We start from the raw sequence: 24935 nt of genomic DNA on the forward strand, positions 1-24935 counted from the left end.
GGCGAAGGTCAAGGCATCGGCTGAGCTAAGGTATAAATGACTAACTTGTTTTGGAATGTTGCCCCCGTGCCCAGATGCCCACAAACCCAACCCTTGTTGCCATTATAATAAAATATCATTATTAATCTGGTGCCGGCACAGCGCCCAGATCCGCCCTGTGTGTGTGCACCTTCACCGGGGGGGGAGCTAGTGTAGTGGAGACGTTCGCACGCTGCGCTACGAACCCGGCGACCCAAATTCAATTCGCGCTCACGGCCAACACCGGTGAAGATTATTTGAACCGGTCCTTGGCCTCCCCTAGGTCGTCTCAGCCTCAAATGAGTAGCTGGTGCGGTGCGTAACCTTCGCCGATGGGGAGACAAAGGCGTCCGGGCGTGGTGCTGGCCACCCACCCCCTCGTGTGCCGTGTTGGCCTTCATAGGCGCTCGCTAACAGCACTTGCCCCTCCAGTTTGTTAAGGCTATACGGGGGATCTTTGTATTTTTTTGCCCTCACCGCGCCAGCGCCTACCAAGATAACCAGGTGGCACCCACACACCGTGTCACCACTTGCAATTCGGTAATCTGCCCCTTTGCAATTTGATTTCTAAAATTACATGTTAAGTATGTACCTCTCAAGGAGAGAATATATGATGATGTTGCATTTGGCAGTCGTGCACAAAAAAATTCCCGTGGCCTTAAAAGAAAAAATATAGATATAATAAGTGGTAAGAATAGGTTTTACCCCTTTCTGCAAATAAAACAGGAGGTGTGAATATGTTCAAACGCCAACTAGATACCTTTGGCAAGGAATCAAGTTCGCACAAGCCACACGTACTTGTGGTGAAAATGCAAACAAACACGCTCTGATAAATGTACGCATTGTCTTTGAAACTGATTGGCCTACACCAGAGACAGCCTTCTTGATGGCCTTGTCTCACCAGTGTCAGACCAGAGAACGTCAAAAGGCGGACAGTACAAAGACAAAGCCACACGCGTTTATAGCTCGGGTGAGCAGCTATATAATGCAACCTTTTTGCCAGTATCATGCTTTGATAATAAGTGACATTTCAGGCGATGGCCTTCATAGAACAGAGAGGCCAGAGAGATATCATTAATAATGGTTGGACACCGCACTTTACACCACGATGAGAATTACATTCTGATGACCAGAATTTAAATAGGCATATGACTAGTTGCCTAATATTAGCCATTGAGTAACATATGATCCCTTCAGGAATCAAGAAGTAATACTCCGAAACAAACTAATTTTATTTCAAAGTAAAATTATACTATGTTGTTGGCGCCTTGCATTGTGGGAAGTAACAGCCGAATTTATCATTACTGCTTGATGCAACCCCTTGTGGCCACTCGAGACGTTACAATGTACCTCTCAAAATATATCTATTTTTTTAAAGTTGAATCACAACCTCAAATCACGACAGGGGTTTGGAAAATCAAATGTTGTCGGAACAAATTGTCACAAACTCGGCATCGCGATTCGATTCAAGGATCGATTTGTTTTTCTCTGCCTCCTTTTGCACCGCCTCGTTTGTGTTGTTGTCGATCGTGTGGGATCAGCACTCGCTCTCTTGTCCCGCGTGCTCAGAATGTATCGCAAAAGCCCTGCTGGGCTCCTTAAGCATCTTTGCGTAGACAATAACTTTATTTTAAAGCTTCTTATGCAGCCTCTGCAACGATCCTCACCAGGATAGATTAATTCGGTCACGCATTATCCGTCAGCTTCCCCCCAACCGAAAGCTATTACCGCATTGTTGACAAAATAAAACATTGGCGCGTTAAACTTACCAGAACTTCAGCGCACGCACAAAGACAAAGATCCCCCGTCTAGCCTTAACAGACTGTAGAAGCAAGTGCTCTTAGTGAGCACCTACGAAATCTGGCACAGCACACGATGGGGATGGGTGGCCAGCACCACGCTCGACCGCCTTTGCCTCCCTAGTGGACATGTTTACACACCGCAACCAGGTACTCATTTGAGGCTGAGTCGACCTATGGAAGGCCCAGGAACGGTTCAGATAATCGTCACTGGCGTTGGCCGTGAGCGGGAATCGAACTCGGGTCAGCCGAGTTCGTAGCGCAGCGCGCTACCGCTCACACACGCGTGCGCGTGCGTAATAGTTGCGTGCTATCAACAGCATGTATTCCTGCACACGGCTTTCAGTGACACTTTTGCCACTCTTAACCTTTGCACGCTCGAGCACAGCACTCGCACAGGGGGCGGGCTCCCACGGAGCGGCTTAGACGTTTACCTGCAGACAGACCCAGAGTAACCCTCTGAAGTCACCGACAGTCACCCCTCGGGAGTGGGAAAATCACCGCGAGACGAGACCCTCTGCTCACAAATTGCCCCCGACAACTCCTTTTCAGGCGATATAAAGCGCGACCGGCAGGAAGCGCCGTGTTCGGTGATCGGGTTCACGTGTTAAGGTGCAACGCGGCAGGCGGGTGAATGACCGACACTAACCTGCGGCGTGCACCGAAGTAAACTTCGGAGTGGCACACAGCAACTCCCGTTCATCATCACTCCACGTTCTTTTCATATTGGTATGTTTTTTATCTTTCTACCCCCCCCCTCTCCCCCCCACAATGTATTCCCAATGTGGTATCGGTGTCACGTGTCACGTCACGTGACGAGGAATACGTTCGGTCTCTTGCAGGGCGGTGCAATGCTTTGTGATACAGAAGATCCCACGGAAGCGGATATCACAGAACTAGTTTTGTTTTATTATTTGCTAATTGGTGCCCAGTAATGCATTGCGAAGTGGATCGTGTCTTGCGCTCACAAGAACAAACCTTCGCACATTCCGATGTGCCAGCAGCATTTTTTATATGTTAGTTTGAATATAATTTCGTTTATTTAGTAGGAATACGTTTTGATTATCGAAGGGGTTGTCTGTTCCTCAATAGCTACTATTAGTATAACTATTAATATGCCAATGTAATAACTGGTCATCAGAAATACATTTTAAAAACTTTAATCATCATCAGGCCCCATGGTGTAAACAAGTGCAGTCTCCAACTCTATACCATATCTCTGGCCTTTCTATGTGCTATGAAGAAGGACCATTACCTAAAACGTTGCCTCTCATTTATATATATTTTTTCCTCTCAAGGCCACAGCGTTGTTGACGTGCAATGTGTTTGAGATGTTAGTTCTGAAATCATTTTCCAGCGACCTCTCAGCCAAAAGCACGGAGGCTGGGCCAGCTTGTGTCGTGTCTATGTCGTGTCTATTTAATTTCCACCCACCAGGTAGACGGCGCCGGCGGTGCCGGCGATGAGGGGGCTGACGGCCATGATGACGAGAGTGAGCTTCCATCCCTGCGAGAAGCCGACGCCCAGGCCGGCCGCAAACCTCACGACGAGCTGCAGCATGACGCTCACCTGGTCGCTCATGCCGTCCTGCATCTTCATCACGTTGCTTCGCCGGGGACAGGCGTGGCAGCGGACAGAAATACATCGCAATCAGACCCTCCGGCTTCCCGGCAGGGAGACGTGTGCCCGCGGTGTTAACCGAGGATTTAATATTTTGTTTAGTTTGTTGCCTTTCCCCCGAACCTCCGATTAGCACGGTTTGGCTACGTACGGTGTGAAAGAAGTTCAACACACATACGCACATTTATTTTTGATCTCCCAATGTTATCCCGGTTGTGCTTTCGGCGTCAAGTCATGGGATAGATAATTTGGCATAGAGGAGCTCTGTGTTAGAGGACTGCCAGTGGAAGCAAGTGGATATCACAAGAGCTAATTCCGACTTCCCTTCTTCAAGTGCAATCTGGTGCACACACAGTGGCAGACACCACTTGTCCACTCGCTGTGCATATGAGAGTGAGGTCCATCACGTGACAGTCAAACCGATACCTGAATTTGTAAAGTTGAAATTTTGCCAAATTTAAAGTGATGCATTTTTATTGCACGGTCATTGGTGACTTGGCTGAAACCAACATTTCATGTGAATTGAGACTTAATCGCAGGCAGTTGTCCAGAAAATATTTCCATTTCCGACACACAAAGTCTATTTTTCGCCATAGATGTGGCCAGCCGCTGCACAATCTGCTCGACTCAGGTTTTTTTTACTTTTCTTGATAATATATTTTGTCTGATCGTGCTCATTGTGTTTACATGCTTGACCTGTGCAGTGCATTGAGATTAAAAGCTACATTAAATCAAATTATTATGATTATTATTGATTCTGAGAAAGGAGCATTTGAGAATTAGTACACAGGCCAGAAATCAGTACCGCCTGAGGTGGCAAAATGTTTGCAGTGCCAATCTATTTACACGGCCAATAAAAGTGAATGATGTGATAATCTACGAATTTAAAAGCTTACCACGTTTTCACTTTTACTCGTGGTGTAAATAAAGTGGGATCGTTAACATTTCGTCACCATAGGCGGTGCCGATAGGCGGTACCGACAGGTGACACCTCTGGTATGTGGCACGTATAGGAACTGTTTAAAACACGTAGCTTGATTCTATAGATTTTAAATAATCTTTCCCATCAAATAATGGGAATAAAAAAAAACCTGGGGGATGGATATCAAAAGCATGGGATTTCATTTTTTTTCATTTTTATAATCCCACTAATAACCCCTAAACTATATTCACATCACCTTAACAAAGTGGCCCAACACTTAACGTTGCTGATTAGAGCCACTGGCACGAATCTGGTTCTTTTCAATATGAAAAATAACACATTTGCAGCAAAACTTTTGTGATCCTGTCAGGTGCTAAAGAGCCCGTCCACAGTGACCGATTAGGATGAGGATCCTTGTAATGTGCACGTTACGGTGGTCTGAGGAGAAGGCTCACTGCCTGACTGGGCCGCCAAAAGGTTTTTGATGTTTTTGGAGGCCCAGGGCAAAATTCCAAATCAGGCCCCTTTGGCCTTTTTTGTGGTGCCCCCTATGAGGCTGCTCGTTCTGAGACCTCTTCAGATCTGAGGCTCAAGGCAAACTGCTCCACCTGACACCCCCACCCCGCCACTTGAATCTCTGCACCTGATTTTTTGGTCCCAAACTCCTCTACAAATCGGCAGGAAGTGCCGAGATTATTTTCTAACTTTGGCTAATCAGGAAGAGGCCTACGTCGTGGGCATTGACACGGACGTGAAAACATGAATCTATTTCAATCAACTACCGTGAAGCGTCCCAATGGCCTCCATCCAGTACCAGAGTTTACCAAACCCGTCTGGAAGCACCGCGCGGTGCTGAATCAGACAGGGTTACCACCTCCGAGCTACGAAAGACCTCATTATATTTCATGGGAAAAAGAAGTAGGAGGAGAAGAAAAGATCTCGCATTATCAGAAGAAGGGATACCTTCACGCAAAATGAATTGTCTTGAGCGGTGGTGTTATCATCACTGTGATTATTACGACCGCTCATACTACTACTCCACAACTGACAAAAAACCGGAGCTCTTTATTCTCCTGGGAACACTCGGAAGATTAGCCCAGGACGGGGTGCCACCTCAACGGGAACGGCACGGGCGGGCGGTAATCGTAGCTGGCCGAGGAAGGTGCGGCGGCGAGCGCCGGTCCACTCACTCGGTGAGACAGTTGCCGAGCTCGCCGGCTTGGCTCGAGTCGAACCAGGCAGCGTCCTGCCGCAGGATGGAGCGGAAGAGGAGCCGGCGCACGCGGTGAGCCTGGCGCGCGCCCGCCGCCGCCCAGCACGCCACCTGTACCGTGCCCAGCACCATCACGGCCGCGCCGCCGCCCATGAAGGAGTAGGCGTACTCCGTCATTTTGTCCTCGATGCTGCAAGAGCGCGCGGGAGGGCGGGAGGGCGGGCGCCGACGCGTCGATCAGCGTCAGTCTCGATGAATGCGGGGTAGATATCGACGAAATAGAGATTGACCCTGATTTAACGTGGGTCAATGTTGATCGTGAAGAGCGTGCGATGGGCACGCGGCGAATTCAGTGTGCGAAAGTCCAAATTAAAAAAAATGCGCGGATTTGAATAGCTTGATAAACACAGTGACAGCGAGTACCGTGGACAGCCCCTTTGTCAAATCGCTGCTGGATGAGGGCCTCCCCACTACGCGCCGGTTATTTTGACCATACTTCACCACGCTAGTTAGTGCGGGTTGGTGGCTGTGGGGAACTTAGACACGAGAGCATACACCTACAAAAGTTGATGTGGCTGCTCTGGCTACCCACGGCATAACCCCCCAAAACGATGTGCTGATGCCACATTTATGCCCGAAGAATGAACGTAACTTCAAACAATACCGAAATAAAATCGGAAACGATGCAAATGAGAGAGCAGAAACGAGACAAAAAGGAATGGATTCTTCATTTCAATGGTGAACCCCAGACTGTGACAATGTTTGTAGAACTCGCTTAAGTTGTGATTGTTAAACGCCTCTTATTACGCGCGAAGGCTGCCCGATTGTTGTTGTTGTTGTCAAAGCAATTAAAATTGTCATCAATAAAACAAATCGATCTGCCCGCGCGTGGAGATCTCTCACTCGAAGGTGACGTTGGCGAGGATGTTGCCGATGCAGGAGAAGTTCCCTTGGCACTGGTCCACTTTGCCGAAGTCCACGAAGGACGAGGTCATGTCCCCAAACACCATGAAGAGGATGGGGTAGGTGACCCCGTGGCCCACGGCCGACAGCGTCCCCACCACCATGAGGAAGATGTCCCACCGGTCTGCAAAGCGGAACTGGGCCCAAGCGCAGACGCGTGTGGAGTTTGCGACATTGCTTTCGTTTTACTGGCCTGGGAATTGACTGAAATTAACCCCCGAGGGGTGACCTGTAGTAAACTCTGAAATGACACCGAGTAACCTCGTTCACGGTCCCCGCATTCTCCTTTCACACTTACGCATGTTTTGCTGTGCTCTTTTGTAACCACCCAAAATGTTATTACGATTGCGCAATCGACATCGCGACCTTTGATTCGCGCCGCTGGCTACGGACGGTGCGAAAGAAGTTCAACATACATACATACATACGTACACACACGCGCACACTGATGAAACGTCCATTCGGACCTCTTTCAGAGCAGTGCGACCGTTCGTATTCGAGAGCGGCCCCGCGGAGGCGCATATCGGAGAGCTACCTCTGAGACCCCTCTGGTCTACGTTGTAGAGAGCAGCACTGTCCCACCCACCCCTGCCGATCACGGACTCACCGCGGTTGTCCTCATTTGCAGTGCTGGGTGGACAGAGGCCGAGGGTGGTGGTGGGGGAGGGAGTAGGGGCCTGGGAAAACCGCTGCCCCATTGTTTCGACTGCCGCGTCCTGGAGGTCAATTCGAGCGGGCGACCTCTGTGGAGTGCGAGTCTAATGTGCTGACCATTTACACCTCAACAGCGTCCCGCACCGACACCGATTCACCTCGATCTGTGGTGGTGGTGGTGGTTTCCTTAAAGCATTTCCGAGTTTCTGACCCGTCGGCTCTGTGTGGTTTGTATTGGTTCATAGCAATGGGTGGGGGGGGGGGGGGGGGTTCTGGGGGGGAGAGGGGTTAGAACGCGTAAATATCTAAATGCGTCGTTAAAACCGCCACCACCAGATACAGCCAATTAGCAAGGTTTGTCACGTAAACGAAAAGTGCCGATTTGTTACTACTTCAGCGCACCGGTGTGTTGGAGAGTAAACCCGCAGCATTTACAATTCGCTGGTGATTCCAACCAGCTTCGTCAGGCGACTTGCCGTAATTGTACTCGCACGCACGCTCACCAGGTCCAGCGGTTTGACTGGCTGTGATGTCTTCTTGGAGGAATCCTTTTTCTTGTCGTCCTGTAGGCGATACGAGGCGTACATCGACACCGTGCACAACAACGTGCACGTGAGCATTGTAACAACGTTGTGCACCCGTTGAGCGTGACGGCTTTGGGAAGAGGCCTTCAATCCAGCAGTGAGATTAATCACCGGCAGATGATGATGATGGTGACTGATGATGAAGATACCTTGGTGCACGACACCCGGTAAAGAGCCGATGACCAAAATTAACCCGGAATGTGCCCCGGGTCTCCACGGATATGCGAAGCTAAACAGGGGTTGGGCAGCCAGGAGAGTAGTTTGCATGGGGTGGCCGCTGTGCATAGCAGGTGTTATAGGCTGCTGCGGGACTAGTGTGCGGTGCGACAGAGGGCAGTGCAGCAAACATCTATTGCTGTACTATACTTCTATGCTCCCGCGCCAATGCTCTCCGCCTTCATCAACCCGCATGGACTCAGCGTGGTGAAGTGTACAACTTGCTCAGAGAACACCCAGGGGGACCTGCGCAGCGCGCTCAATCTTGAGATCCTCATCCAGCAGTGGATTTGACAAGAGGGCTGCTGTACACATGCCGTGGAAGAGACAGAGCGCCCTTAGGCGTGTTGGCAACAGCTTGGCCACGTGGCGGCAAGCGTCAACGATCTTGCGAGAGGCCCAGCACAGGTGTGAGTCACCATCACCTGGCCAACGTTGCAACAGCAGCAAGCAGCCGCTGTGGCCAATGGGCAACATCAACAAAAACGACAACAGCCGCCGCCCGTTCGCCACTAAGTGGCGGGGACGATTCACGACAGCGCTTGAGCCCTCAAAGGCGCTCGGTGCATTCTGAGGCCACGTGGTGAAGGATCGCTGACAGGTGACGGAACAGACCCAGGTGCCATGTGTAACCGCTTCCACCTTTGTTTACCTAACCAATTAACCGTGGTGAACACACCAACATAAGCTTGGCCAATGTGCAAGACAAAAGATCCCCGTGTAGCCTTAACAGACTGTTGGGGCAGGTGCTGTTAGCAAAGGCCTATGAAAGCCGGCTCCACACACGAGTGTGTGGGTCGCCATCACCACGCCCGGCCGCCTTTGTCTCCTCAGTGGCGATGTTCACACAACGTACCAAGTACTCATTTGAGGCTGAGTCGACCTAGGTGAGGCCCAGGACCGGTTCAGAAAATCGTCACTGGTTGTTGGCCGTGAGCGGGAATCGAACTCGGTGTCGCCGGGTTCGTAGCGCAGCGCGCTCACCACTACACTACCGCTCCCCCCACTGTGCAGGCGTACACACACTCACACACTCGTGAAGAGGTGCACGTGGCACAGCTGACCCCGAGGTGATGTTCTACAGGTGTTCGTGAAGGGTTAAGTCAGAGCGGGCTCTGGCCTAAAATATGGCTCTAGATGTTGGTGTTATAATTTATTTATGTAGTTTATTGTTAAAAATTCGATCACAGTCCCTATGATCACTGTTACATTGCATTTATGGCTTTATTTTGGTGATTGCGAAAACGTTTTTTGGTTTTTGGCCATGTTTTTGTTTATTGTAGTACGGAGTTAATCTTAGTTGTCTTGTGATTGTTGTTGTTATTTGACTTGCATCCCACTGGGATTTTTTGCACACAGCGTTGGTGTACGGTGCTATTTCAGGAATATTTTTGATGTTTTTTTCCTGGATTTTCTGTTTGCACAGTCACATTATCACTTTAAGATGTTTTTCTTGTTCATGTCTTTTTTTGTTGCGGTTGGCTCACAGGGCTATACCAAATAAATGAAACTATGAACTATATACGTTGACGAAGACTGCGGCGACTTTTGATTACCGTAGACAAGTAACGCCACCAACTCGACGCATCCGTTAACAACACTGCGGCTTTAAGATAAATATATACTGTCCAAATATACTCTCACATGTAATCCGCGACGTCTCTCAAAAGCCTTCTTGTCCGAAACGTTGCCGATAATATATTTTTATTTTTCATTTTACGGCCACGGTGTTGTTGACGCGGGTGTTGAGTTGGTTGTTGTTCGTCGTGCAATACTGCCAGTATGACCAAATACTTTTGAGTGCAGTAATACCCCGGTTCGTGTCGGGGATGCGTTCCTGAAAAGTACAACGCATATCAAATGGCGTGTATTATTATTATTACTACTACGGTCTGGAACACTCTTCCTTCCGATATTGGGAAGCGACTTTGAGCTATGCACTTTTAATTCTATATCGAAAACGCTTTTTTGTGTTTAGTTTGTTATCCGACCGGCTCTCTCCAAAAAAACGTGACATCACGGGAAATGACGTTGCTTGTTGTCCTTCCCCCGTACCTCCGATTAGCACGGTTGGCTACGTATGGTGCAAAAGAAGCACAACATACATGCAAAGACACACTGTGGTATTAACCAGGGCGGCCGCTGGAGTCGAACCGCGAACCTCCGCAACGACAAGCAGCGGCGAACCCGCTGCTCCCACTTGGGGGGGGGGGGGGGGCGTCACACCCCCGGGGTGCGGGAAAAGTGAAGAACAGCAGGTGCCGTCGACAGCAACGAATCACAGATGAAGAAGAATACGGTGAGTTCACAATCACAACAGTTGTTTGCGCTGGAGGAATCCGATGAGCGATAAAGATTTTTGCACAGATGTCCAGTAGGAGCGGGCAAAAACGTTACAACAACGGACAATGCAAAAACACGCTCGCCGTGCAAAGGAGAATGAAAAAAACAAATCACCCAAACACGTACAAATAAAAACTAAACCGTGAGTCCTCCCCAGTAATTTCTTCCCATTTCCAGCTATTGTGAGCTTCTCCTCACGATATCTCCCGGCTATTTGTACCTTGGAGGTGGCTAACCATAGCTTGACCTGCGCACAGTTCCCTGTGATGCGCGTCTATCTCAATGCAGTTTCACACAGCGAACTCTCAATATCGATCTGAACATGCATTTCGATAATTAAGATTATTTTGCTGCTATAAATGTCCAAAATGGCAAGCCGTTTTGTTGAGCAATCATTTGTGGCCAGGCCGCTTCTGAAAAAGGGCTGTATAGATAACGCAGTGGGGGGGGGTCTTACCTGGTAAAATACAAATATCCACACGTAGTAATAGCTTTTTACCCTTTTATCTGGCACCAAAACTGACACCTTTATTACAAGGGATCATGTTTGCAATAACCGCAACACAAGCAGTCAAAATGCAAACAAAAAAGAGACAACCCTGATCATGATATGCACTGTCCTTGAAATTGATTGGTCCACACCCGAGACGACTTTTATCCACACGTGTAACGTTACAAACCTCACCTTGCCACACGACACAGCAGCAGAAGAGAAACAAGAAGCTGCTAGACGCAGAGATAGACGGAGAGAATTGGGGAGGCCACTGAGATACCAGTAACCGTAATGGTCAAGCCCCAACAGCCCCAAAGGCCAAGGCACTAAAGATGAAGTCCGAATGGTGTCCCAACCTTCGCCGCTTCTTCTCTGCATTACGATGACACACCAAGAGGGCCGTGAGTCGTACCTTCATGGTTGGTGGTGGCGGCGGCGACGGCGGTGGTGGTGGTGCCTCCGATAGCCCCGGGTGAACTGACTGCCCCGAGGTGTGTCCCAACCTCACCTTTATATGCGACGACACTTGGTGGCAGCCGCGCGTACAAAGTCCGAAACCATCGCCACCCGGTCCAGGCGCCGTTATCAGCGTCCCCATTGTTTACCACGGGCCTCCACGTGGGCAGGATCAGCAGCATCAGCACGCACAGGCATAATTGCACGGTTACGTGGGAGCAAAGATCGGACGTGACCTGTGGTAACCCGCCTTGCTGCTCCCTCAAGTCGGCACAGAAGGTGGCCCCCGCGCGGGTGTGCGAGTCGCGGTTCCTTGCGTGTGTTCCTGTGTCTGTGGAGCGATAGTGTAGCAGTTACCGCGCTGCGCTATGAACCTGGCGACCCGGGTTCGATTCCCGCTCACGGCCAACACCAGTGACAATTATCTGAACCGGTCCCGGGGCCTCCCCTAGGTCGACTCAGCCTCAAATGAGTACCTGGTGCGGTGTGTAAACATCGTCACTAGGGAGACAAAGGCGGTCGGGCGTGGTGCTGGCCACCCACCCCCTCGTGTACCGTTCCGGCCTTCATAGGTGCTCGCTAACAGCACTTGCCCCTCCAGTCTATTAAGGCTATATGGGGGATCTTTGTAGTGTGCGTGGCGCAGTGCTTTAGCGCAGCTACGCTACCGATGCCCGCTCAGAGTGCGTGGAGGAGAGCAGAGTGAGATGAGATGAGAGAGGTATGCATGGGCAAGTGCGATACGTTTTAAGATATTTAAGCTCTGCACACAATACAGTATTCGTGTGGTGGTTAAACCCAGGATGGATCGTAGTCGAAGCCCAATACTGAATATTTCAAGCCGGCGCAGATGTTGCTGTAAAGGGGTCCACGTTTCGTAACTATAACAAAGACAACGACCCCCTCCTGTAGCCTGTAACAGACTGTTGGGGCAAGTGCTGTTAGCGAGCACACGAGGGGGTGGGTGGCCAGCACCACGCCCGGCGGCCTTTGTCTTCCTCGTAGAGGAATTTACTCATTTGAGGCTGAGTCGACCTAGGCGAGGCCCAGGACCGGTTCAGACAATCATCACTGGTATTGTCCTCTGCATGCCACCCCCCTTCCTCTCATCTCACTCTACTCTCGCCACGCAATCCCTACTCCAGAAACCAAGGATTTTTGTCGAACCCCCGCCAGATCCACTTTCGCTCTGCTGCCTCCATTGGTGGAGCTTCCTTCCCCCTGCCACCCTCGCGACTCCCAGGTTAACTGACAGCGAGCAAACCCCCCCCCCCCCCCAAGAAGAGACTCATTGAAACACGTCGAGTCCGTCGTCGTCTGGCCCAATCACCAACCACCAAAGTCCTCGCCAACTTCGGTACCCTTCTTCGTCTCCCCAGTGTCGCAAGCAGGAATTCATTTCAAAGCCGAGCCTACCAACTGCGAGTTCAGAATAGGCTCGGGTAGATATTGACTTAAAGCTTGCGTGACTGCAGGAATTAATATTCGTTGGGTCCTTCGGTAATGTCACGTCGATAGGTTCAAATAAGATAACAAAAAACCACGACGTTTCGATCACAACACGAGCGATCGTCATCAGGAGGAGAAAAAAAAGAGTAAAGCTGCCGAGGCAGACTGTTCTAAAAGTTTAAAATGGGCGTAGCCCAAGGGTCGTAAACGAAGTGGGCGGGGCTAGTGATGTTAATGTGAGAGATTAGCATGTTAATGTTCAAGTCTAGAATGTTAATGTAAGATAGGAGAGCGGCCTCCACGACGAGGGCGCGGAGGTGGCTATGTTAATGTGAGAGATTAGCGTGTTGATGTAAAATCGGAGAGCCGAAGCCACGGAGAAAATAAAAACTAACATCGGAAGGTGGCAGGATGGGAACATCACGGCCAGTTATGGGGCCGTTCATGAATGACGTCACACACCTAGGGGGGGAGGGGGTCAGACATGTGACGTCACATCAAAATGCGCAACTTTAAATAAATATAAACAATAGAATTGTGATAACAGCACTAATTTTGATAAATTTTTATTATTAACTATTTTATTATTTAAATTTACTAAGGCCACCTTTTATTTATTCCATGAAGGAGCATTTTGCTTCTCATGGAAGAATGGAGAAGCATACATTTTGTAAAATTTTTGAATTATTGTTTTTAAACATTTAGATTTTAATGATTCTACCAGGGCTTTTCATTCTCTGGATTGAATGTGATTGTTGTAATTGTACTCTCCATGTTGATTTGTTCTACTATAAAGTTTACAGTATTTTTATAGTTATAATTACTTTTAATATTTTATAATTATAAGATAATTTCAATATAATATTCTGAACATCTGCAGTTTTAGTTAGACGTTGAATATTTTCAAGTGAATTTTATGCTAAATTTCAGCTTTCCAACGCCTTTTTAATATGTGTTTTCTCCTACAACATCAGAGTGCAGCGCCACATTAAATACGCACTACAATGACAATAGTTTTAAGTGATTTGAAGCATGTTTGATTTTCTAAATGGAAATATGGTTGGGGGGAGGGGGCAGAGCTTTGTGACGTCACATTTGAGGGGGATCTGACTTTTTGTGATGCTGTGTGATGAGGAGGGGGAGGTCAAAATCGGTCAAAATCGGTCAAAATCGCGTGACGTAATTTATGGACTGCCCCTATGACTTAAACTGGTTGATGATGCCCTTCCAATAATTGCCGCGTTTGTACCCATCCTCTCGGTTGAAATTGTGTCTGTGTCTGTATATGTGGATTGCTTCATGAACGAATCTTTGTTGATAGTCAGTGGGCCTACAAAGTACTTTCGTCTTAGAGAAATCAATTTTGTGTGAGTTAACCGCGTTAAAACAATGATCAGCCACGGCCGAGGTATTGGTCCTACCGTGTTTCAAATCTGCCTTATGCTCACGAACACGGTCCGAGACATGTCGCTTAGTTTCCCCAATGTAACTACTGCCGCAGACACAGCTTAGTTTGTAGACGCCAGGGCATTGCATATAAGCGATCCTATCCTTCACAGATGGGATCAGATCACGAATTTTAAGTAGTGTTAAATCGAGCCTGGATCTTGTGTTTGCTCAAGATTTTGGAAATCTTTTTGGTGACCCCTGCTATGTATGGCAAGGTGATGGTTTTGATTGGGTCCTCAGATGGTTGTTTCCCAACGGTTGGGTGACAGCTTTACGGATTGTGTGGTCAGAATATCCATTCATCTTGAGAGCTTGGTGTACGTGTTTCAGTTCACTGGCTAGGTGATGATTGGCTTGTTGTTGTTGTTGCATGGCCAGGAATTTAACCCAGGTGGGCCATGAATCGTCGTGCGGTGCGCAAACTACCACGCCACTCACTAATTGTTTTCTAAAGATTCCCTCTCGGGTGTAATGCTCAACACTTTTTTTATGAATGCCAGCCGAAACGTCGTCATCTTCCTATTCTCTCGGCAACGGTAGAAACAACAATAAAAACTGTTGTTTTTTTTCTCAATTAACACTCATTCTGTGCATAAGCTCACACCGATGCAGCACCTTGATAACTCCGACGCGATCCATCCGTTATTTATATCAGCCGCCGGGTCCTTGCTTGCCAGACAGACCTTGAGCCCCACCCCCCCCAGCCTCGGCACGCTGAGCAAGGGCAAGGCAAACAAAGGAGCGCCGACGATCGCTATCGCCGCACCGCTGTTTGTCACCATCCTCTCCCTCGGCAGACGCCCCCCATGGGGGGCCCCACGTCTGGGTCAGGGCACGTGGTCTCCGCGGTGCGAAGTTGATCAAGGCCCCCCCCTCCTCCACACCCGCTTCGGATCGGCGGGGAGATAAAACGGCGTCAGCAATGAGAAGATGGACTTTTCGCGCGCGTTGTTTTGTGTGTGTTGGTGTGACGAAGGCGCGCGGTTACGCACCACACACACACACGTGCGCGCGCTCGCTCTCACGCCCATGCCAAAGATCCCTCACCTTTGGCCCTGCAAACCGTAGGGGACAAGTGTGCCCTGGGCGAGCAGCTATTTGTCAGGGTGGCAAGATGTTAACTACTTCGCCTAGTATACAGGAGGTCGGAGGTCGGGGGTGGGGGGTTCGATCCCGCCCCTGACGCCTGCTGTATATATTTTGAGTTTGTATGTCTCTCTCTCTCTCCCCCCGTGATTTATACCAGGGAATTTGAAGAGGAAGAGGATTGGACAGGAGAGGGATACGGTCAGGGGTGGGGAAAGATGTGAAAAGGGGATTGGTGAAAGGGGGAACTTGGGCGGAGGTGAGGAGAGATTTCAGAAGACGTGGGAGGAGAGGGAGCGCCGTGGTGGTGAGATGTTAACTCCCTCGCCTAGCATACAGGAGGTCGTGAGTACGATCCAGACCCTGACGCCTGCTGTATATTTGGAGTGTGCATGTCTCTCTCCCCGTGGTCGCGTGGATTTTTCTCCGGGTCCTCGAATTTTCCCTCCACATTTAGAATCAACGTGCATTTCTAATTTAGAGTATTTGGCTGCTACAAGTTTCCACGTGATACGCCACTTCGTTGCGCTATCATTTGTGGCCATTTAATAATGGTGTGGTCAGCGACACACGTTCCAGCTGCCTTTGCCTCCCCCCAATGCTGATGTTTAAAATGCTGCCCCCCCCCCCCCGGCCCCAATCTATGTGGACGAGAAATCACTTGGAATGATCTCAGAGGCAGCTCTGTGGTACCCACTTCCACGGGGCGTTCTCTAACATGATTGGTTGCAAGGCTCTGTGAGAGATCCGGAAAATTCATGTGACGTGACACAACACACAAAAAGAGGGAAACACTTGATTTAAAGATTGGCACATCGTACGAAGTGGTGGTGTGGCCAGGTACACGGCCGGTCACCTTTGTCTCCCCAGTCTCGCAGCAGGAATTGATTTAAGGCTGAGTCGACCTCCTGCGAGTCCAGAATAGGTTCAGATAGGCTTACCTGGCTTGTTGTTGTTGCGTGGCCAGGAATTGAACCCAGGTGGCCAGGTCCCCTAGTGCAGTGCGCAAACTACCACGGCCAAACAGCGTGGACACTATTATGTGATTGTTTTCATGACAAACAAGAAATGTAGAATCGGTTATTCGCTCCTGGATTGAAATGCATTCACAAATGTAGCTTTGTTTTCACCAATCGTGAGACGGGCAGTGTGATGAACTCGTGATCATCTTCACATCGTTGTCGTACCTTTTACCAACATTCAGTCCCTTAAACACCCCCCCTCCCCCCCCCCCCCCCCCGTTCTATTGAACAATTCATAAATCTGTGAAAGAATAGCTCGATAGCTGCACAACACTGCACAGTCAAAACCTACGACCCAAAATCACCTGGAACGCGCCCAATATCGTCGTACGTGCGATGACGCGCTGAGCTTGTGTCGCAGCGCACGTGGCCAGCCGTGCTAATCGGAGCGCGAAGCAGACTCGAGCCTGGATTAGGGCTTGGATGGGCACCCGCCGTGCATGGGCACGGGTGCTATTGTGGGCTGCTGCAGGGCTACGTTGTCAGACTAGGGCAGTTGCCCCCCCCCCCACCCACGCCTCCTTCCCCAACCCCATGCTGACTTGCGTGATTAACGGTTGTGGGGCGGGCCCTCATCCAGCAGTGGAGCGACCAAAGCGCTGCGCGGGTTGTGCACGATTACACGATGACAGTAGGACGGAGGGGGTTCAAGTTGCAGCTTCCAAAGCACCCGCTATAACGCGCGTCGCGTGGGCCTTCGCGGCCAATATTATCCATAACAGAGGTTTTTGGGTCAGATCTTGTAATTATAAATGTGTCGTCAAACCCGACACCACCCGACACAGCCAGTTAGTAAGGTTTGTCACGTAAAACAAAACATGCGAACACTCTCCAAAACGCCGGTGTGCTGTACTCGTAACGAAATGGCGCGTTTTGTTGACGTGACAACCCTCGCTGAAGTGGCTGCGTCGGGCGGTGGCGGGTTTTACGACACATTTCTGTGCTTGCGCGGTGTAACCCAAAAAAAACACCTCTGTTATGGATAACACGCAACCTTCAGCCCCCCTCCCCTTGCCCCCCCCCCCTCCGTGACCTCCCAACGAGCTCGCAGCCAGCTCACTTGGCGGGCACAGGCGGGGAAAGTGAAATCTGCGCGACGCCGCGAGTCGCTGGCACGCGGCCATAGTTGCCAGCGGCAGGAGTTTAACTTTAAATAAAAGATTTGACTCTCGGTAAAGTATTTTTTTTTTAAAGGCGACACGCCGAAACTCAACAAATTCGTAAATAACACCGTGGCCTTAAAAGGGTATATACTGTATATGTGGCGACGTTTTGGGCAATAGGACCTTCTCCAGGGCACGTCCATCATGAATTCTCTATCACGGCTTTACTCCCAAAATGTAATAATAATAATAAAAAAATGTACATGGAGTAGGCAGTAGGTGGCAGCCTCTCCATGCTATGGGAGAGAAACGCGAACACTCGGGCTCCATAGGTCAGCGTCGAGGGCAGCGCAGAGGAGGGAGCAGGCGGGGGGATGGTAGGATAGGGGGGCGAAGGGAAGGAGAAAGTGGATCAAGTAGCCCCCCTCCCTTCCTCCAATCGCTATTGAAGGTCTGCCCTCCCCCTCCCATGCACCAAACCCTTATATAATTCTACGGTGACTCAATTCCACCTTACATTGGTCCTTCTGCCATTCATTGGACACACGCGGCTTATCGGTAAACACCCAGGGTGACAAATGCTAACAATGATTTTCTGAAAACCTTTTATCTTTAGATCACAGCTCCGTATGATAGCAAGGTCGCAGTGGTACATCATTACGAGAAAAAAATGTCATTGAAGAGGGGTACCGAGGTATATTTAATGCAGAATATAATTTTGAGGAGAAACTAACGTGATATCAATCATCCTCAGAATCTGAAAATAGGAAATGTCTTTAAACCAGACGGTATATACGCCAAGATGTTTGCCCAGTGGACACAGACCGTGGTGAATACTGCTCATGGTGAACACTGCCCATAATGAACACTGCTCATGGTGAACACTGCCCACGATGGACACTGCTCGTGGTGGACACTGGTAGTATCTTGGCACTGCAGGTTGTACCGACAAAACTCTTTAGGTCTTCGATGCAAGCCTATCCTTTTCACATTTAAAACGACAGACTACCAACGCGCGTGTGTGTGTGTGAGTGGGCGTTTATACAATTCTTCCCGAGCCCCCAATCCGGGCTTCCACACTGCATCTCGCAAATCAGATGCACACTTTCATGTGCATGCCCTGGGAACAATCTGCTAAGTCTTCACAGGGACGTAAAAAGTCCGTTACCTAATAATTCAAAAAAATAATCACCATACTAATTCACCACTTCACGACAATGCATGGACAGAGTCTTTGCCCTTGGTCTCGGTTGAGCCACCCCGGTCTCCGTTGAGTCTCCCGGTCTCCGTTGAGTCACCCGGAATCCGTTGAGTCACCCGGAATACCGTTGAGTCACCTGGTCTATGCTGAGCCACTCGCCCTCTGTCGAGCCACGCGCTTTACCGTTGAGCCACTCGCTCTCTTTCGAGCCGTGCAAAAGCTCATCCATCCCACCGATCAAGAGATCGCGCTGTCTCTCTGGTTACGGCAGAAGTGGGTTACGTTATCTTTAAATTTGTATTCAGTTCTGCCGTCAACAAGGTCACAGCAGCGAACTATGCTCCTACTTAACTTTGCCCCTCCAATCCCTGGGTCCCCAGAAATATTGTCAGAACTCCAACAGGCACCACCAACACCACCGACACGACCACGAACCACTGCGTATTAGAAGAGTGATTTTTTTTTATTAAGCGACACTTTGCATATTATACGGTACCACAGGTACATTCGGTTAGCGAAGATGAAAAGGCACAGAGTGTATTGGACTAAGTCTGACACACTCTACACGACGTTGAAGGACAGCACACATCTGTACACACGAGAAAGCACCTTAACCAACAAAGGGGGAGAGGCAACCTACAATCATGTCTACGTGTTTTCTTATCTCTTTTATATTATCGTATATATTCATATATATAATCAATTTCTGTTCGATCTAAGAAGATTTCATTTTTTTTCAAAATAAATTACAATAAATTAGGAAAATAAATTACCGCTTGGAGGGTTACATTTCAAAATAAAATAAAAATCGGTCCTTTGCATTCTCTACGCCTCTAGAACTACTTACCCACTAGAATTCAGAAGAGTTAAATTAGCTGCGACGGCCTTAACTTAAATCAAACATTTTTTTTTATATATATAAAATCACCCGCTAAAAATTCAAAGATCGAGCAAAGACGGACAACGAGGTTTGCGCGGATTCTTACAAAAAAAGGGGGAGTTTTTGCACGAAAATCCGGGGACGAATTTGTGAATGAACGCAGTGGTGCGGAGACTCCAGTAACGCCTTCGACAGCCTTCGGGCCTTTGCGAATAAACAAGGACGAGGGATAGTGCCTCGGTTAAAAAAAAGTGCCAATTAACCCAACAGCGAGAGGACTGCACAGTAGCGAACCCAGGAAACACGGCCGTAGGGAGAGAGGGGGGGGGGGGTGTGGACGACTCCTCTCGTCCTCACGGCTCGCTCGCTCACTCGCTCGCTCCGACCGCCTTGCATATTGCTGCGTGGGCTCGCGTCGAATCGCCCACCCCCACCCCCCCCCCACCCCCAATTTTTCAACTCCAACAGAGCGCGGCGGTGGGAGAGACGAAAAGAATTGACCCGCGCGATATCAACCCCGGGTTGGCCAGCACATGCGACAATCGCATTGGCACAATACTGTGAGGGCAACCGAAAACGCGTCGCTCGGCAGGAGCAAGAAAACAAGAAAACGTGAAAATCGCAGTGGCCTCAGGGGAAAGAAAAAAACCACAATGGGTGTCATTTTATTTGCTTCTGTCGCGTCAGCACGGTTTCGTTTTCTACCTGCACCCTAGAAGAGAAGGTAACGGGGCACAGCCCTGCGTTTCGCTTGCTCACGCCGCTGCCGGCGGAAGGGGCCTCTCGGCTAACGGGAGGGCTTCCCCAGAGCCGCTCGACTACCCCAGAGGGTAGTTGGCCTGCTCTTCCACGATGGCCGGACGTCTCGGAAGACGTGGGAGAGCCCGCCCACGCTTTGCCGCGACGTAACGGCGATCGACTACGCTGTGGCTTCGTGCTGTGCCCTGTATTCGTGTTGTTACCGGTCGACTTGGGGATGGATATATATATTTGTACCAGCTCCTTCCGTACCGGCGCGCAATGACGACACACTCAAGCTACAATAACAACAAACAACAACAAAAATACGATAGCATTTTTTTTTCTCTGCAGTAAAAAGAAACCGGATCGAGGAAACAAACTGCCAACGACCGCCGTTGTCTGTGTATGGGGGGGGGGGTGCTTTTCCCTTCAAGTTAATTTATTTAGCGACTCTTCGAGATGCACGCCGCTGGGTGTTGTAACACCCCCCCCTCCCTCTCTCTCCCCCAGATCGCAACAATACAAAGTGTCCCCCCCCCCACTACTACTTTAGGGATGTACAAACAGAGTAGTAATAATCCGTGCGTGTACAAAACGTTCATTATCACGCGCCAGCCTACCCCCCCCCCCCAATTATCAGTCGCTTTACAAAAAATTACCCGCCCCGTGAGTTTCCCTTCGCGCGAAGTAAAAATGGTTCGTAAAAGATTGGCAAGAGAAATAGCGTCGGGCCGGGCCCACACAACCCACCCACCCACTCGCCCCCCAAACCGTGTAAAATACTGTCGTGATGCATAGCTAACCGCACCCGGGCGTTCGCGGTAATATGCCTTGAGAGCATTTCCATTAAAATAATTTCTATGAAGAAGGCACCAAACCACTTAGGTCAAAATATCAGGAGCAGACGAGAGAGAGAGAGAGAGGGAGGGAGGGGGGGGGCTGTACGGAAAAAAAACATCACACGAATCACCCTTTTTGCGTGATGCCGGTTCACACCACGGACGAAAATCTGTGGCGACCGTAACTACAATATAATAATAAATACCCAAGAGGATTTTTTTTCTTTTTTTCCATTTGCGACCATAGCAACAAGGAGAAATAAAAACAACCTAAAAAAATTAAAGTACGCAAAGATGGAGGTTTTTTTTGTCTGTTTGTTGCCACACTTTGCTACGATTTAAATTGCACACGAAAACAACAGCGGCGCTTGCGACCGATGAACAAATGGCAACCCCCCCCACCAACCAAACTCTCCCCCCCCCCTGCCGAATGACCAGTGTATTGTAAAAAAAATCAAAAGCAATCAACTACGTCAACTTTTATTTAAGCTTATCTTCAGAAACAAGCAACGAAAAGGCTTTTGGCGTCCCGTTAAATGGGCCACGTGTTCACCAATGCCCCCCCCCCCATTCCTTTTCCCTGACCTTGTATTGCTGCTGGTTTAGAGCCTCAGCCGACAATCCCAGCTGCCGCAGAGGCAGACTGCATCTTAACGAGCAATAAATCTGACAAGCACCATCAGCCCACGCCCGCGCGCGCAGACACACAGACAACCTCTCTCGCGCGCGCACGCACGCGCAGAGACGCACGCGCACTCCAGGCCAACACCGCATGATGTGTCCACATGCCTCCCAATTGTTTTTTGAGAGGGAGGGGGGGATGTGGATTTTTTTTGGGACGTAATAAATTACCGTAACAATGTTTAAGTAGCACACGTGAGTAACATGTAAGGGTTAATGCCGTCATGATAAATACAAATAGGATTTCATCGTCAACATTAGCAGCCATGATCTATCCGCTGCTGGTTGAAGGATCTTCAACACTCCCCAAAGCCATCTCCATCTCACAATCCCCGTGATGTTAACCATACACCTAGTTAGTAACAGCACACGGGCCAATTTCATCGCTCCATCGCAAAGATGGCCATGTAATTGCTCGAAAATGTAACATAGTGCGCGCGATGACTCGGGATATTTTCCGCTCACCGGTTTATTATTGTCGCCGTCGTTTTTGTATACCGCATACCGACACGAATGCTCCCCCCTCCCGCTTACGAGTATGGCGTAAACATGAACGGCCTCGTGGTCGGTGGTGTTAAAAAATATTTGCGGAATTGCAAAAAAACATTTTAGTCATTAAAGTAATTTTTGCGAAACACTTTTCCGTTGATGAAGAGATAATGGGAGCGGAGACCGTCAGCGGTTGATAGATTTGCAGTGCAGTCGAAAGGCAACCTCTGTCTTCCGAGAGCCTAATTAGGGGCTTCTAAAAACGGAAATTGGCGATCTTAAGCCACCTCAAAGTGAATGTGTGTAGAGTACGACCCACGGGCACATAACAGAGACATTGATCCCCCATAGAGCCTCCAACGGGCTGTTAGGGCAAGTTCTGCGAGCGAGCACCGATTATTGCCAACGTCGGGATTTAATGGCCAGTAACACGTCCTGCCGTTGTATCCCCAATGCTGATGTTTACACGCGCATACTCCGTGCAAGGTACCTCTTTTAGGGCCGAGTTGACCTCCGGGGTGGCCCAGCACCGGTTCAAATATACATCACCCGTTTCGTTGAGCGGTGCGCTAACCACTGCACCACCACTCCCCACAAGTTACCAAACGCACGCACAAACGCAACGAGAGCTTATCAAACCAATTCGACACTATTCTGCATGGCGTCTTGAGACGCTCTTGTATTTAGATGCGACACGGATCCAAATTGCGCGTTTCAGAAGGGACAAAGGAGTTGCAAATGAGGAGCAACAGAGGCACCACTGGGACGGGGCAGCAGTAGGAGTCAGAGACCCGAGACCCGGGGGGTGAGATGGGAGGACGCGGCGGAGCGAGGATGCGAGGGCAAGTCGGCGTGTGACTGGAGAGAGACATTCTGACCAGCTGACTCCATGCAGCATTGGGACCTCGGGCTACGTAAGTCTACGGGTCTCTCTGTAAGTCTATGTAGGTGCATGGGTCTCTATGTACGTCTATGTACGTGCATGGGTCGCTGTGTAGGTTCTACGGATCTCTATGCGAGGACGATGGAGGAGATGGGAAGATGCACAGAATAGATGCTCATGACTTCTGGCTTCGTGTTAATTGTTTTGTGGTAAGAACTCAGCAACCTGCCAAGCCGGTAACATCCATAGCGTCTCGATTGCAAGGACAAAACGTGAGATAACTGAAAACCAGTGTGGCGCCTACAAATCTGCCAAGCTACGCTGCGGAAACCACAAAAGATGGGCGACGGGGAGGCCTTCATCCAGCAGTGGTTTGATCATGTCACCGCCGCTGATGACGACGACAACGATGATAACGGCGCTTGTGGGGGAGACGGATTGTCGTTGGAGCCAGCGAGAAGGACCCTGGGAGTCGGTGGGGTGTCCACGGCGTCCAACGAAGTGGCAGCACAAACCCGCCGCGGTTTGCTTGCGGCGCGAGAGATCCCTCGCATATGCTCGAGAGGAACGCTGTCCCTGCGCGTCTCTTGCCCATCTGTCCACGCGTCCCCAACGCCCACCACCACCACCACCCCCCTGCCACCACCGCCACCACCGCCGCCGCCATCCACCCAAATTCCCCCAACTGCACCCCTCCAACCCACCCACCCACCCCCATCCAATGTAAGTCCCCACGCGTTCACGTCTCTCTCCTGGGGCACCCCCACCCCCACCCACTGGCAAGTGGCCAGACCCCTCACCTGGCCAGACAAGGCCGCCACCACCACCACTGCCGCGCTAAATCGTACCCAAGGGGTGGGGGCTTGGAGAATTGGGAGAGTGGTGGTGGTGATGAGAGGGAAGGGCTGGGGGGGGGGCGGTGCCGAGGAGAGAGGGGGGGGTTATTGGGGGGGCTGAGGGGACGGACAGAGCCCATCACCCCAGGGAGGGCATTGTGTGCAGGAGGCGACGGCGGCAAGATAATCGGCCGCAAGTGATTTAGATTTTGACATCAACACCAACAATTAGGCGACTGGCCACACTCGTGCTGCACAATGCACTCTGACAAAGAGGCGAAATTATTTTTTTTTCTTCACTTAATGGAGAAACATTAGCTCCCGTTCGAAATTGGCTTACATTTATCTTTTTTGTTGTTGCGCAGAATTCATTCACGGTGCCGCACACGCGCACGAGCACGGCGATGATCGGGAAGAGTAACCTGAGGACGGCCCGAGAAGGGCGGCTGCCCTGCGTGGCGATTCCTTTGTTAAAATTCAAAACAATTACACGGCGTGGGTTAACGAGGTTAACGAGGTTGCTGCTGCCCCGGCTCCCCTAAGAGCTCCACGCGGCATTTGGCACCAAGTCCGACGCTCCGCGCCATGGGCTGGTCACAGCTTCTTCGGCTCTCAGAACTCGGAGCGAAACGTCGAACATCGTGCCGAACAACAGGCACACCCCGGTCGATCGGAGAGCCGCACGGCCGATGTTTATCATCGCCAACCACGAAACACCAACGCGGCAAGGCGCAAGCGGTGGCTGGCGCCGCTGCTTGCGGCGGACTTGCGCCCCAGTGCGGGGGGACAGGGCCGCGTGTTTCACCAACAGGGCCTCCAATTTAATTTTCGGGCTCGTTACGCGCACAGACGCGGCAGCAGTCGCCTGATTGGGGTGGAGGGAGGGGAGAGAGGAGGCAGGGAGGGAGGGAGATGCAGGAGGGATGAGAGGGAAGATTGAGGGGGTAGCAGTGTGGGGGGCAGTTGGATGTCTCCTCCATCACCATCCCCCCCCC

At 50.2% G+C, this 24935-nt stretch overlaps 2 protein-coding genes across 2 annotated transcripts in view; both read right to left on the reverse strand.

The window, feature by feature from the left end:
* LOC116947956 (ATP-dependent translocase ABCB1) overlaps positions 1-3416 on the reverse strand; it is a 39700-nt gene extending 36284 nt beyond the window's left edge. Inside the window, exon 1 of the mRNA XM_032964303.2 lies at positions 3252-3416. Within this exon, the coding sequence (XP_032820194.2) occupies positions 3252-3416 (165 nt within the window). The remainder of the gene's footprint in view (positions 1-3251) is intronic.
* A 2129-nt stretch (positions 3417-5545) lies between these two features.
* LOC142929604 (ATP-dependent translocase ABCB1-like) lies at positions 5546-8624 on the reverse strand. The gene is made up of 3 exons (XM_076071188.1): positions 7693-8624; positions 6476-6672; positions 5546-5762 (listed from the first exon to the last, which is right to left on the reverse strand). The coding sequence occupies exons 1-3, from the start codon at positions 8056-8058 to the stop codon at positions 5546-5548; spliced, it is 780 nt and encodes a 259-aa protein (XP_075927303.1). The 5' UTR covers positions 8059-8624.
* Between the last annotated feature and the right edge of the window lie 16311 nt (positions 8625-24935).

This window comes from Petromyzon marinus, chromosome 31 (assembly GCF_048934315.1).
Source record: "Petromyzon marinus isolate PM22_M1 ecotype Great Lakes invasive population chromosome 31, UKy_Petmar_22M1.pri1.0, whole genome shotgun sequence".
Taxonomy (NCBI): Eukaryota; Metazoa; Chordata; class Hyperoartia; order Petromyzontiformes; family Petromyzontidae; genus Petromyzon; species Petromyzon marinus.